The sequence below is a fragment of the Notothenia rossii genome (genome assembly GCF_949606895.1).
Source record: "Notothenia rossii genome assembly, chromosome: 8".
NCBI classification, from domain to species: Eukaryota; Metazoa; Chordata; class Actinopteri; order Perciformes; family Nototheniidae; genus Notothenia; species Notothenia rossii.
In genome coordinates this window covers 75,835,390-75,849,680 of record NC_136906.1, presented here as the reverse complement: position 1 = coordinate 75,849,680, position 14,291 = coordinate 75,835,390, and the positions used below count along the sequence as shown (strand labels likewise).

General features: G+C 39.4%; 2 protein-coding genes across 2 annotated transcripts; one reads left to right on the top strand and one right to left on the bottom strand.

Annotated features, from left to right (window-relative positions):
- Positions 1–713: 713 nt before the first annotated feature.
- On the top strand, positions 714–6,247 carry gnpat (glyceronephosphate O-acyltransferase). The gene is made up of 6 exons (XM_079643250.1): positions 714–866; positions 1,236–1,376; positions 1,546–1,645; positions 1,970–2,063; positions 4,127–4,188; positions 4,271–6,247. Exons 1-6 carry the CDS (start codon positions 822–824, stop codon positions 4,312–4,314), a joined length of 486 nt encoding a protein of 161 aa, XP_079499376.1. The 5' UTR covers positions 714–821; the 3' UTR covers positions 4,315–6,247.
- A 3,209-nt stretch (positions 6,248–9,456) lies between these two features.
- On the bottom strand, positions 9,457–13,896 carry LOC307016282 (uncharacterized protein; the record flags this gene model as incomplete). The annotated part of the gene is made up of 6 exons (XM_079645320.1): positions 9,457–10,171; positions 11,369–11,396; positions 11,494–11,580; positions 11,776–11,829; positions 12,025–12,357; positions 13,836–13,896. 6 exons carry the CDS (start codon positions 13,894–13,896, stop codon positions 10,081–10,083), a joined length of 654 nt encoding a protein of 217 aa, XP_079501446.1. The 3' UTR covers positions 9,457–10,080.
- Positions 13,897–14,291: the final 395 nt, after the last annotated feature.

Here is a 14,291-nt window from a genome sequence, read left to right as displayed (position 1 = left end):
AGATTTCTGGCTCTCACAGACCTGTAACTTCTTCTTTAAGAGCCTCCTCTGTCCTCCACTTGTTAACTGTATTAATGGCACCTGTTTGAACTCGTTATCAGAATAAAAGACACCTGTCCACAACCTCAAACAGTCACACTCCAAACTCCACTGTGGCCAAGACCAAAGACTGTGGATAACAGTTGCAAATAAATTATTTAAAAATCAGACAATGTGATTTTCTGGATTTTTTTTTTTTCATTTTGTATCTCATAGTTGAGGTATACCTAGGATGAAAATTACAGGCCTCTCTCATCATTTTAAGTGGGAGAACTTGCACAATTGGTGGCTGACTAAATACTTTTGTGCCCCACTGTATATACATACACATACATATGCACACATACACCCATTTCCAGGGTGGAAATAAAAGAATAAAGTAAAACAAATAACAAATTCCTACGAGTCCATGTTCAGATAACAAGACAGTTTCATTTCCCATCCTATTTGAATGTAAACTGATCATTAAAAGTAAAGGAGAGAAAACCACACAAAGAATTGTTTACTGTTATATTTAACCTTTTACCTGAAGAGATGTAGGCACAGTAAATTCCAAAGAAGTCTGCTTGGGTTTTGTACCTTTTGGATGTTTTGTAATGTTGTTTCAAGATGTTTTTCTTCATTGTTGGTATCTTACTTACAGTAGATGGTGGTCAGTTTGCCTACATTGTGAGAAACAGACAGGACTATGTCCAGTAAAGCTGTTTCTCTCCAGACTGAATGTTAATCATTTTGTGTTTTTTGCAGATGAAGTCTTCAACAGTTTCAGCTTCCTCAGAAACATGTTCTCCAATGAGTTCATCCTCTGTCCTGGAGCTACAGTGCAGGTGAGGAACAACGTTTGTTTAGCATTGTTCCTCAAATATAATTGTTAATAACATTGGTCAAATTTAGGGAATTAATTGTTGTGTTGGTTTACTTGAAATGTTTTGACCTATTTTTGTAGGAAAGGAAAAAAAAATGCCTTATTTTATACCCTTTAATTGTTAAAAGCATTTTTCTTTTTTTGCGTGTAAGTAGAAGTGTATATACTGTATATTTAAATAGATCAATAAAAAAAAACAGCCCAAACAATCATTATACTAATACATTTAATGTGATTTTATAAAAACATATTAAGGGGGAGGAAAAGAAAAAGAACACTACCATATTAAGAGGTATTTTAGATTGTAAGTTTTAATACGTGACTCCTGTAGGACTTTGAGGAGGCCTGTTTCCTGCTGGTGAAGACTGGAGTTCTGCAGGTGACCCAACATGAGGTTCTGATCACAGAAAGCGGACACAGAACTCTGTCCTTCCTCACCAACATGCTGGATCCCTTCCTTCAAGGATACCAGGTGAGAGCCTTTTTATTTTAAATGCACAGCCAGAACTATTTGAAGAACGTTGATGTGTTACACTGCAGATGTCCACTAGAGGGTGCTGTTGACACATATGAGTTTTAAGAGCTGTGTGTGCGTGTGTGTGCTCGCGCTCGCGTGTGTGTGCTCGTGTGTGTGTGTTCAGGTGGTGTGCCGATTCCTGTGTGAAGAAGCCACTGAGACTCTGACAGAAAAACTGTTTATTCCTGCCGTCCGGAAGTTCATCATCAAACGTCTTTTAGCAGGTTTCTACCTTTTTTTTTTAAAGTTTCTCACATCATTTAAAATGTGCTTTTATCTCAGTCCTCTACTACAGAATGTACTGATTGTGTGTGTGTGTGTGTGTGTGTGTGTGTGTGTGTGTGTGTGTGTGTGTGTGTGTGTGTGTGTGTGTGTGTGTGTGTGTGTGTGTGTGTGTGTGTGTGTGTGTGTGTGTGTGTGTGTGTGTGTGTGTGTGTGTGTGTGTGTGTGTGTGTGTGTGTGTGTGTGTGTGTGTGTGTGTGTGTGTGTGTGTGTGTGTGTGTGTGTGTGTGTGTGTGTGTGTGTGTGTGTGTGTGTGTGTGTTTTAGGTAGTTTAAGATACACGGAGGTGTTGTCGTCTGACCTCCAGAAGAACTCTCTGGCCGCTTTGCTCCGACTTGGAGCGGTGCAGAAAATCAAAGGGTACGTTTGTTTTGATCATCTTTCTGTCAAGTATCAAAAGTTGATAAATCAATTTAGCGAAAATGAAGGCTATTAAAAAGTATTAAAGTGCATTTCCCAAGGTATTACATTTTGTAGCTTGTTTTCAATAAGTATATAAATTGTCCAAAGAGGTTGTATTCTACAGTCTGCCTGAATGTAATCATTGCGTAGGTGTGTAGTGTGATTCTGTGTAGTTTATTTATGGCATCCCGTTGGATTTGACGTCATCTGAACAGGACATTGCACGCTCACTGCTTGATAGCGTGCGAAGGTCCGTTTACGCCGGTTGTTAAGCAACATCGTTATGGGGAAATGCGAGTCTGCGTCCAAATGGTTGGAAGATAAGGAGGAAGGACAATCAATACTGTATATAGTCAATGTGAGGTCAAGTGTGTCGCCAAGGTAACCGGTTAGAACTCAAAGTGGAGATGAGGTCTTAAAATGTATGGAAAGGGTCTTAAAAGGTATTACATCTGACTTCAGGATTCCTGCATATACCCTTGTATAACACACTACAGGAAAGGGTTAACCCCCAACAATCATAATAGGAAAACAAATAAATCTATCTATTTAAAAACGGGTTTATAAATTATAATTAAGCAATAGCTCACGACAGGCCGTGGTATATGCTCATTATATCACAGCTAAGGGGCGTGGTTCGGCCCGACGCGAAGCGAAGCCGGAAGTGAGCTATTGCTTTTATAAAACGGTTACCAAGTGTGGCAATATGAAAGAAAAATACACACTCTAATTTAAATAGTTTTTATTAGTAAATAATGATGTTCAAAATAAAATAGTCCCTCCGTTGCCTTCTGCACGAAACATAGTGCGAGGTGGTTTCTATGCAACAACACTAACAGCTAGCGAACATATTAGACAGAGAGCGTTGATCCATTATTTGGCTATTTATTTACATTAATGTGTATGTTGCTGTTTATTGTGCATCCACTGAAAAACTGTCCAGCATCAGTAGCATGGCTAACGTGGTCACTTGAATAGGTTGAGGTTGTTCTAGGCTGTTGCTTGGCGTGGCGAGAATATTGCTCCACTTTATCCGGTCCCCGAGATTGGGCTTCCAGTAGCTCTGGAGAGAGCTTTCGCACCTGTGGCCACTAACGGTCATAATTTCTCTGCTTTGTTTCAAGACCCGCATCAGAAAGCTTTTGAATGGTGGCACTTTTCTAGTTGGTCTACCTGCTCTTCACGTAGCTCCGCATCGTCGTTAGGTGCTTTTTTTTCTGGAGATAGGCACTGCTCAATCCACTCCTCCATAGACCGAGGTCGAAGTTAATCTTAAATGTTTCCATTTTATGCTTTGTAAGTTTGTTTCGTAACGGAAGAAATGCAAATATATTTATAAAACTGACAAGTCAAATCAAGCAATCTGATTGGTCGATAGTGTTTTTGCGGCCCTCTTTGTTTACAGATTTGAAAACATCGTTGCTTGCTTTAAAAGTAGCACAATTCATTATGTCAAACCTTGGAAAGTGTCTAGATATCCCTGCCCTAATGCCAAAGGAACTGCACACTGAATATGTTTTGCCGTTTGATGTCTATGTCTGGACCGCTGCGTAAAACGGAGGGTTTATGCCCCGTTACTTCTCCGCTGCTTTCTTGTTCCAGACTGAAAAGCAAACAACGGTATACTGTTTTTCTCAGACGCGGAGGGATACTGACTTGTTGTGAAAAGTAACTTACAATTCTACCCGTGGTATACGCTCAGTATATCACGGCTAAGAACCAATCAGATTGCTTGATTTGACTTGTCCGTTTTATAATTCTTGTTTTATTCAGTCCTGTGTTTTTTGACTAAATCATGAAGGAGTGTGTTACTTGGTATTTATTACCTGGGGGGTAGCATTGTTTTTAGATTTGTAATAAGTTGTGTATGAAAAATGCTAGTTCAAGTGTAATTGATTGATTTGATAACCCACTGAAAAATCTGATACACATTGTCACTGGTACTACTTTCTACCAAATAAATAGTCCCCATGAACTTGATTCTGTGCTGAATAATAACCGCTCACTGTTTTTCACTTCAGCGCGGATCAGGAGACGTTAAAGGTGGATACGGTGATGGTGAACTCATTGGAGGACACTTTAGGTGAGAAACAAACTGCCAGTGAGAGAAAAGAGTGTTGCGTTTCTCTCGAGGAACTTTAAAACAATCGTGTCTCTTTGTCTAGGAGGAAAGCTTCCCACTCAGAAAGCTGTCGCCGCTCGCCTCTAATTCACCGACCTCGTTAGCAGAAAGGAGACCGAGAAGAGTCACAATTCTTTTTACCCGCATCGAGAGATGGTGCAAACAAAAGAGTTGAAAATCCGGTGACAGCTGAATTTATTTTGCAATGTTTTTTTTACTTCCCCACCTTCTCTTCACCTCTTTTTCAATACGCCTTCTTTCTTCCTCCAAGAACTTTCTATTAAAAATGTTTTATACACATTTATAAAGCCAGATGATGGGTACGGCTTTCAAAAGAAGGTGTATCTCTGGCTCGCTCTGAAACACTGACCTTTGCTATATGAGCAGCCTTATGAAAGCTTAATGTGCCAAACCCACTTAGGCTGCTGGCCATTCTCCCTTAATGTGTTTTTATGTGTTTCCTTTAACACTCAGCGTGGATTTCCTTTGTGGTTTTTCCTACCTGTTTATAAGCTGTAAGTCTTGTCTCAGTCTTTTTTGAGCACTTTAATGAATGTATTTATGCAAGTCCTTTATCTAACACTCTTTTGACTTATTGTTACGTCTTGTTTTCTGTTTTTGTGGAACAAAAGTTGCTCAAGAGAAGATTTGGCTGGTTACATATTTTACCTTTTTTGATAAAAAAAAAAGTTTTTCTGAGCTGAACCTGCTACAGACCCAACGCCTACTTCAAGAATAGCTTGTAGCGGGGGTCGTTTTTGGATTTAAAACCCAACCTCGGGTCTTTTACCAACACTCATTGTTCTTTGTTTACATATTGGAGGAAATGCTACACGATTAATGCCAGTGTCGAATATTTACAAACGACCTTGAATTTAGTTGAACTGAAGCACTACCAGCTACACCAAAGGAATACGTTTCTGTTAACCGTTTGATATGATTGACATATTTCCCACATGTCTAGAATAGCAAGCCAACTTTATTGTTATGCATACGAGTACTACAATGAAACTGTTTATTGTAAAGTTTATTCAAATTCAAAGCCAGAAAGACTTGGTATGATTTGGCTACAAGGGAAGAAAGAAAAAGGACAACATGAGCAGTAGCTGTTACGGGAAGTCAGAGGGACAATGCTAATACAATGCTAATAAAAGGACTTCACTTAAAAGGATAAATGAAATTGACAAACAACGTTTTTTTTTAAGTCTTTGGTTGAGCTACTTCACCGATATGATGGGTGTAATCTTTATCAAATAAAATTCCCAATTAGATTAGTTAAAAACATTTGTAATTGGAAGCTATTTATATGTTAGCAAATTAGCGATGTGTTTGCTTGAAATCCCATTCCAGAGCTCGCAGCAGATTTGTTTTGTTGTTTTGAACACAAGCAGAGCTGCGTGGTTGATTTCCATGTCGTTGCAGAACAATAAATCCACAGATTACATTCGGCTCATTGACTCCTGCCCCTGTAGCATGGCGGGTGTGGTTTGAAATGTTTTGGTTTTGGTGCCAATATGAAACCTAACTTGCCTCAACAATTTGATACCTTTTGGGAACATGTTCCTCTACAAAAACTCATCCTAACAAAGAAGCCGTACAAGAACGTTGATACATTTGAACACATTTCAATTCCACCTCTAACTTTGATTGCCAAATTGTCCACACGCCGAAGTCAACCTAAAACAACTCTGTGTCACATCCAAAGTGCAAGTGTGTTTCTGTTCTTCTTTGGATAACAGCTTTTATAGTGTGTGTGTGTGTGTGTGTGTGTGTGTGTGTGTGTGTGTGTGTGTGTGTGTGTGTGTGTGTGTGTGTGTGTGTGTGTGTGTGTGTGTGTGTGTGTGTGTGTGTGTGTGTGTGTGTGTGTGTGTGTGTGTGTGTGTGTGTGTGTGTGTGTGTGTGTGTGTGTGTGTGTGTGTGTGTGTGTGTGTGTGTGTGTCGTTGGGTGAGGCCTGTTATTACAAACTGTACAGGCTGATGAAATCCAAAAGCATGATAATAAAGAGTGTTTTGAAATACACATTTCTGCCCAGATTGTATCTTTTTGTAGATAAACTCAGATTTATAAAAATTCACTCCATCATTCTGTTACATCCAGAGTTTGTATGACAGTCAAACCTCTTGTGGCACAAAACACAGTTTGATCTTACCTGATTCAAATATGATCACATTCAATAATCCTGACGTGTGAACACAAATGAAAAGACCTTAACTTAAGTAAAAAGTACTGACGCCACACTGGATATATTCCACTACAAGTAAAATACCTGCATTCAAACCATGAAGTATTAATATGTAAGCATCGTAAAATCCACTTAAAGTATGTATGAAAAGTAAAAGTAGTGGTTGTGCGGTGAAATGTTCCCTGTAGTGTTAAATTATTACTTCATAAGTGATGTTTCTGAATAAATGTATTAATGTCTATGTTGCATGTTACTGCTGGTCCTCATTCAAACTCCTGTATGCACTGTTAGTGAGTGTATCTATTGATTGATTTTCGCTGTCCTGTGAGAACTCAATTATTATTATGATATCTCAACAAATAAAGGAATAAATTACAAACATATAAATCACCACATATTAAGATACATGGTTTTCACTGGATAGGAAGTGTATGAAACTAAGTATGCAAGTGTCAAAGCTGTGAGGCAAATGTACAAATAATGGAAATACTCACCGATATTACACTATATGTAAAAGTACAAGTACCTCGCGTTGTTTCTTAAGTGCAGTACTTGATTTAATGTGCCGAGTTAAGGTTCACTACTGCAAAAATATGATCAAATATAATGGAAGACTATTTTGTGCATACTTTTCATATTACATACATACTACTACTATTCAGTGCAGTGCTATAGATAACATAAGACCAACCTCTAGGTGTCAGACTTGTCTCTCTGTCAGCATGTTGTTCACAGCAGGTTGTTGACGCACACACACACACACACACACACACACACACACACACACACACACACACACACACACACACACACACACACACACACACACACACACACACACACACACCAGTATTTTTCATCATGTTTTGTGACTTTTGCTGCTGAGTAAGAGACTGCTGCCAGCAAATCCACCACTTTCCATCCACATCGCCCCTTTCTCTCACACTCGCTCAGTCTCTGACAAATTATAGGTTCATCTAAAGTTACCATACCCAATTGCTTATATACACAAACACACACACAAACACTCACACACTCCGGGCCATCCATCCGTACTGCTGCTTTCTCTTTCTCTCCATCCATATCCATCTATGTGGTGCTGGTGTATACAGTGTCAGCCACAGCCATATCAGCACTTTATCAGCTACATTATGACAAGCTGAGGGGGCACGCACACACAAGCACGCACGCACGCACGCACGCACAAACAGGAGGACGTAATAAACTACTTTCTGACCCGTGGCAGTCACTGGGAAACAGCAGCAGCAGACAGAAGTGCACTGTGTTTGGTTTTGTACCTCTAAATCTGGACTGTTACTCTGTGTGTGTGTGTGTGTGTGTGTGTGTGTGTGTGTGTGTGTGTGTGTGTGTGTGTGTGTGTGTGTGTGTGTGTGTGTGTGTGTGTGTGTGTGTGTGTGTGTGTGTGTGTGTGTGTGTGTGTGTGACTGAGTGAGTGCTGGTGCCCGGAGGGGGTTGTGGAGGTCTATATGTAGGGAATTGATTGAAAGAGAAAGGGACCCTGGTGTATAATGTTTCAGCGGTTAACCTTAGGAAATGGTCGCTGGATGGATTCAGCTCATTGGCTGCAGCAGATCAGTTTATCAGCGCTGTGCTGGAGGCTGTGACATTTACATACAATATGGAGGAAAGGGAGGCGGTACTCAAACGGGATCCCTGAGGAGAGGCCAGGTGATCCTAGTTACTACACTTTTAAAGGGGCCCTATTTATGCTCAGTTTCATATTTGTATTTTTTGTCTCTTACTGTCTCATGCTTTAATTTTCAAGAAGTTCTCATACTGCCATTGCTTCAATGTCTCATTTAGCTTCAGAATATTTCTTCTTCTATTGCGTTTTTTGAGTGATGTATTTAAAACTTCTACAGAAGAAATCCACAATAATTAAAAGTGCTTGCCTTTTAAGTAAGGAAACATTGGAAACACAAGGTAGAATGAAATGTCGATACTTAAAGGGGCCCTATTATGCTAATTTCCAGGTTTCATGTCTCCATGCTTTAATGTTCAAAAAGCTCTTTATTCTTCTCATACTGCCTGTGCTGCAGCATCTCTTTTCACCCTCTGTCTGAAACCACGGTTTCAGACCTGATTTCACACGGCTCTGTTGTGATTGGTCAACCGCTTAGCGATGTCCCGCCCCTTAGCATATCACGTATGGTATGTATTGGAGCGCTAGCCAATAGAAGCGCGAGTGTTATGGATGTCATTAGGTTACGGGTGTAAACAAAGGAGTCCAATGTAGGCGGGGGGGTGTGTGGGAAACACAGGGATTTTAGTATTTGCAGACCATTTACACGCACAAAAACCTATATAACACACTACAGGAAATTGAAAACCGATAAAAGCATAATAGGGCCTCCTTAAAACACCAAAGTCTGACAGGAACAAGACTTCATTCAGGACTTTTCAGGTGTTTTTATTTAGTGTCCCTGGGGAATTGAAAAGTGTTTACTTCACACGCTATATCAAAATGCAGCTTACAACATCTGTTGAATAATGCAATGATGTTCATATTAAATATCGTCTTGATACGATCAGCTGTCTCGCTCATTGTGGGGAAACAATGAGAGTTAAGTGATAGAATTACAGTTTTCTTAATCCTTGCTAATATATTCCTCTTTTACTATTCTATAATGCATCAAAGATAAGCTCTTCTAAGATCAGCGATTAGTGCTGAATGAAAACATTTGCATTTTTAACTATTATATTTGCATAATGCAGACATGTGCACAGGTCCAGTATTCTGTTCTAATGTCTGCACTTACCCGGGATATGATTTCCAATTCTGAGCAACACATTTGCTTTGAATTTTAATGACAGAGACCACACACACACACACACACACACACACACACACACACACACACACACACACACACACACACACACACACACACACACACACACACACACACACACACACACACACACACACACACACACACACACACACACACACACACACACACACACACACACACACACACACACACACACACACACACACACACACACACACACACACTCACTGCAGTGAGATATCGGGTCTTGTTTTTAGACAATGCATCATCTTGTTAAGTCAAAAAATCTTATTTTGAGTTGTATCTCAGATGAAACACATATTTTTTACATATTTATTAGAAAATCATCAACTAACATCAGAAAACAGAAAACTTTTGAGCATTTGCGGCTTACAGTATATTGTAACTACATCTCCTGATTCTGGTCAAATATAGTTCAAAATGAGTTCTCCCAGCTAATTACAAAACCTGAGTTATCTAAATATCCTTTCTTATTTCAAGAAGTCTAACCAAGCAAATTTTCACTTGATCTATCGGCAGATGTTTGTGCTTATTTCAAGTAAAAACAGTTTTCTTTATTGTTTAACTTGTTTTTGGAGCAGCATTTTTTCCAGATACAGTATGGGAATGTGAGAGCATAATTAAAGGAGGTTAAATCAGAAATGAATGAATATAATAAGCGATGTTTCCGATCATATGGAGTTGAGTTTCTGAAGTGCCTCTCGGGGCTCAGGTGTTCTCAGTCATCAGAAATGTTAAAACGATCTCATGGTTCTCCTGTTTTCTCCTGTAAAATACGCGGAGGTGATGTTTGGCAGCAGTGGACTCTGAGGGGAGTTGATGTTGTTGATCAGTCACACAGAGGCAGAAGGCTTTCCATCGTTTTCATAGTCCACCTCATCTTCATCGTTTTCATAGTCCACCTCATCTTCACCATTCTGCTCCTGTCAACATGGAACAGAGACATGGTAAAAACACAGAGCAGAGCTTGAATTTACATTGATGTACTGAAGTACACATTTGAGGTACTTGAGAACTTGCACTTTATGCTACCTTATAGCTTTACCCAACTACATTTTAAAGCTAGCTATTTCACTTTTAACTACACTTACAGTAAAGGTAGGGTAGGTAATTTTGGAGAAACCAGCTCGAGTGCGCTTGAATTTGAAAATACACAACCGGAAGAAATCTACCACTTCCTTCAGACTTCCTCACAGAGCCCCTCCTCCAACACACACGAACGCGCACATGACCAATGAGGGCACGAGATAAGTTTGTGCACAGATGGAAGGCTGACAGGCAGGTAGGCCATCCAGTTGCTTTAGCCGGGCCGGCTCAGATGATTGGTCGTGCTTTTTACAACACCACGGCTTCCACAGATGATATTTTTTTATGTATTTATTGTCAAAGCATTTAATGTATTCATTGCTATCGGGATGTTAAGAGCATTCCATGGAATATAACAAAACGTTTTTCTGAAATAAATTACATACCTGCACCTTTAATTGATCGCACAGCTTTAGTTACTAGCTACTTTGCAGATTAAGATTATTAATGCAAGATATTGAATAAAATAAATATTTTACTGATACATGAATGAAGCTCAGCGCAAGTTCTTCCAGGAAGACTGTCTCTACACTCATTCACAAATCCTCTCTCACTCACTCGTCCTTTCTTTCAATAAGCAAGTGCCATCACTCCCCCAGCTAAACCAACCAGACTCATGTCATTTCCCACAAGCCAATCACAGAGCATCTGGCAAACGTTTAAATCTGCTTTCTTCTCCCCTGTCAGCTGTCATTGAGAATCGATGCAGAAATATACTGTAGGTCAAGCTGTATAGCAGTATAATAAGTTGTCTAATAAACCCTACCACGTATTAATACATTACAATTATAATACATGTATTTAATATATATGATTCTGGTACTATGTAGTTTATTACTGTAGTTTACTTTGGTGTATTTTGTTTTCCCCAAAGAACTCTTTTAATCCGTCTGAGATATCCACTTTATTTAAAATATATATATATATAATCATCACATTTATGTTTTTGTTCGATTTCTTACTGTCTTTTGTATATCCATAGTAAAAAAGGAATAATAAATACTCCAATGTATTTATACAATGTTTAAACTCAACATGTGTTCTTCCATCTGTGTTAGGTTCCCTAAAAAAAAAAAGGAAAGTTGACTTTGGATTCCACTGACTGAAAATCCAGGGTACTTTTATTTGTATATTTTTATTTTAAGGGAAACTACTCTCACCTTTGGTTATTATCCATATGTTGACTTTAGCCACACAGAGGAGGAGAGCTGTTAGACCCACAGACACGATGAGGAACCTCCACCAACCTGGAAGCACAGAAGTTAAATATAGCTCAAGGGGTTTTGATGAGCCGTGAGTTAGCGTGTTTTTATTCAGTCCCCACATCTGATAAAAAGTGTATGTCCATATCAATTAAAAAATATGTTCTTTCTATATGTAGCTTTGTTATTTTAAATCACTTTTTAGTTCGATTTGATTGTTTTTAGAAGCAGAGTTATTACCTTTTGATGTGATAATATTCCTTATTATCCATATTGTTGCTGGTGATTGAGTCGCTGTTTTTAGATTACAAAAAAACAACATATTAAAATGACAAATATTAAACACATACAAAAATGATAGAATGTTGTAATATTAGAACCTCAGATCGATTATGAGATAGACTACAAGAGTACAATTCATTTATTATCTTTATCATAACAGTTATTGCTCAATAGAGGCAGTTTAAAAACACTGATGTAAATACTCACGGGTAACCACAAACAGATCAACCAGAGAGTCTGGACGTTGTTGTTGAACTGCTTTGTTGAACTGTCTGCATGCGTATTGACCAGCATCCTCCTCTGTGACCTTCTTTATAACCAGAGAACATTTCTCTGTAACTCTCAGTCCGTCTGATTTAGCTTTGGCTTGTTTACCAATCCGCCCAAGATGAACCAGCTCTACTGCTACCGAGCTGTTTGAATCACTGAAGAGCCAGGTGGTATAGTCACGTTTACCCTGATCATGTATCACATTGTAACAAGGCAAAGTGACTTCATCTCCAACTCTGACAGTGAAGAAGGAAGGTTTCCCATTTGCTGCTGTTGAAAAACAAAGACAGAGTTCACTAAACTCACCACGTTACAAACACAACTCATCATTCTCAGTTAAAGGGGACCTATCATGCAAAATGCACTTTTGTACGTCTTTTCTACATGAATATGTGTCCCCGGTGTTCCAGGGAACTCACCAAGTGTCAGAAAACACAACCCTCTCTATTTCCCTCCATACCCAAATCTCTAAAAAAGGGGCTGCAACGGATCTGATACAGACTGATCCAGATTTGAACACTTCTATGACGTCACAGAAGTGGCGCTACGGCTATTGGGCCAACTCCACCAATCAGGAGGAGACAGCCACAGACATTGCCGTTGGAAAGCGCTGGAGACGCTTTAGTACATATGCCAGGCCTGTAGTTGGTGCTGTTCTCACAGAATCAGCCCATGCAAAGACAGTGTTAAATTGAGCGAAATGAGGAATGGCTAAAATGCATGATCTGTTTGGTATTTTGAAAAATAAAAAGTATAAATATGCCTTTATATAGGTATGGTCCTACACTATATTATTCAAATATAGCATGATAGGTCCACTTTAAAGGAACAGTACGTAGTAAAGTACCATTAGTTAGACCCTCCAGAAAAACGCGATTCTGCGATCGCAGAATTTACCGCATAATCAGCCAAATGGTGCAGATTTTTAAAAAGCCGCATATTTATCAAAAGGCCGCATAATCCTCGCATTTTTCCACACAAAGTTGAGAAGAAAAAAAAGTTAACTCGTCTTGACGTGACGTCATCAGCTCGCGCATCACGGAATGTAAACAACACTGTATAGAGCTCATTTACCAACGAACATTTCTACTAAAGACCGGGCAAAAAGTGGAGGGAAACTATTCTGCACCCCGTGCAACTGTGTGTTGGAGCATAAGAGAAAATCGACGGTGGCGACCCACTTTGATTCATTCAAACATTCGAAAATGCTTTCTGCTGCTGCGGACAAGAAAGCCATTCAACTCCCGTTCACCGAGGGATCAACCTCCAAAACCCTTTCGAGGACTACAAGAAACGAAGTGAGTAGCCTACAAGATTGAAGCTGGTCAGATAACGAACGAGTAAATGAAAACAGAATGAGGCGGAGAAGTGTGTGTGTGTGTGTGGGGGGGGGGGGGGTGGTGTGTGTGTGTGAGATTAAAATAGCCCAATTGCTTTTACAATAAATAAACATTGACTGTGTTTAATTGAATAGTAAAGGGGTTTAACGTTAGTGGCAGGTTGTGTGTGAGAGAGAATAAATAAGACAGCCCAATATTTAAAAAAATTGTTATTCTTTTCCCCTGCATATTTAGCATATTTTGCAACTTTCCGCATATTTCCTAACTTCCCGCAATTTCACGGCATAAAATCACATAAACCCCGCATGTTTAATCGCATAATCAAGGAATTTAGCCCGCGTTTTTCTGGAGGGTCTAATTAGTGATATTAAAGTTGTTTTATTTAAAGTGTGTTCTCTGAATCCTCACCTGTAGAGTGGAGCAGCAGCATCAGGAATGAAGACATCATGATCCTTCTGAATTCAGACATCGTGCTTCTCTCGGTCTCTGGCTCTCGACTGTCAGTCTCTCACCTGCTGCTTCTTTATTTCTCTTCTGAGAACTGAAGGAGAAGTGTTTCTATGAGAATGTGGTTAACAGCAGCAGCAGAGCTCTGGAGGTGTTACCCTCTGATGCTGACCAGATAAGATCAAAAAGCAGAACAATGCAGATTGATTTACATAAAGTAATGAATATATATATACTGTGGTGACACGTTATTGGACATAATTCACCTTCAGGCTTGTTTTGCAACACGGACCCGTTAGAATGGGACACCGGAAGTTAGATTAATTCAGGCTAGCATGACATGCAGTAGCAACAAGTCTATTCCAGTCTTGTGATTCAATGTATAATAAAGTGTGGAGTTCAATACTGAACACACCG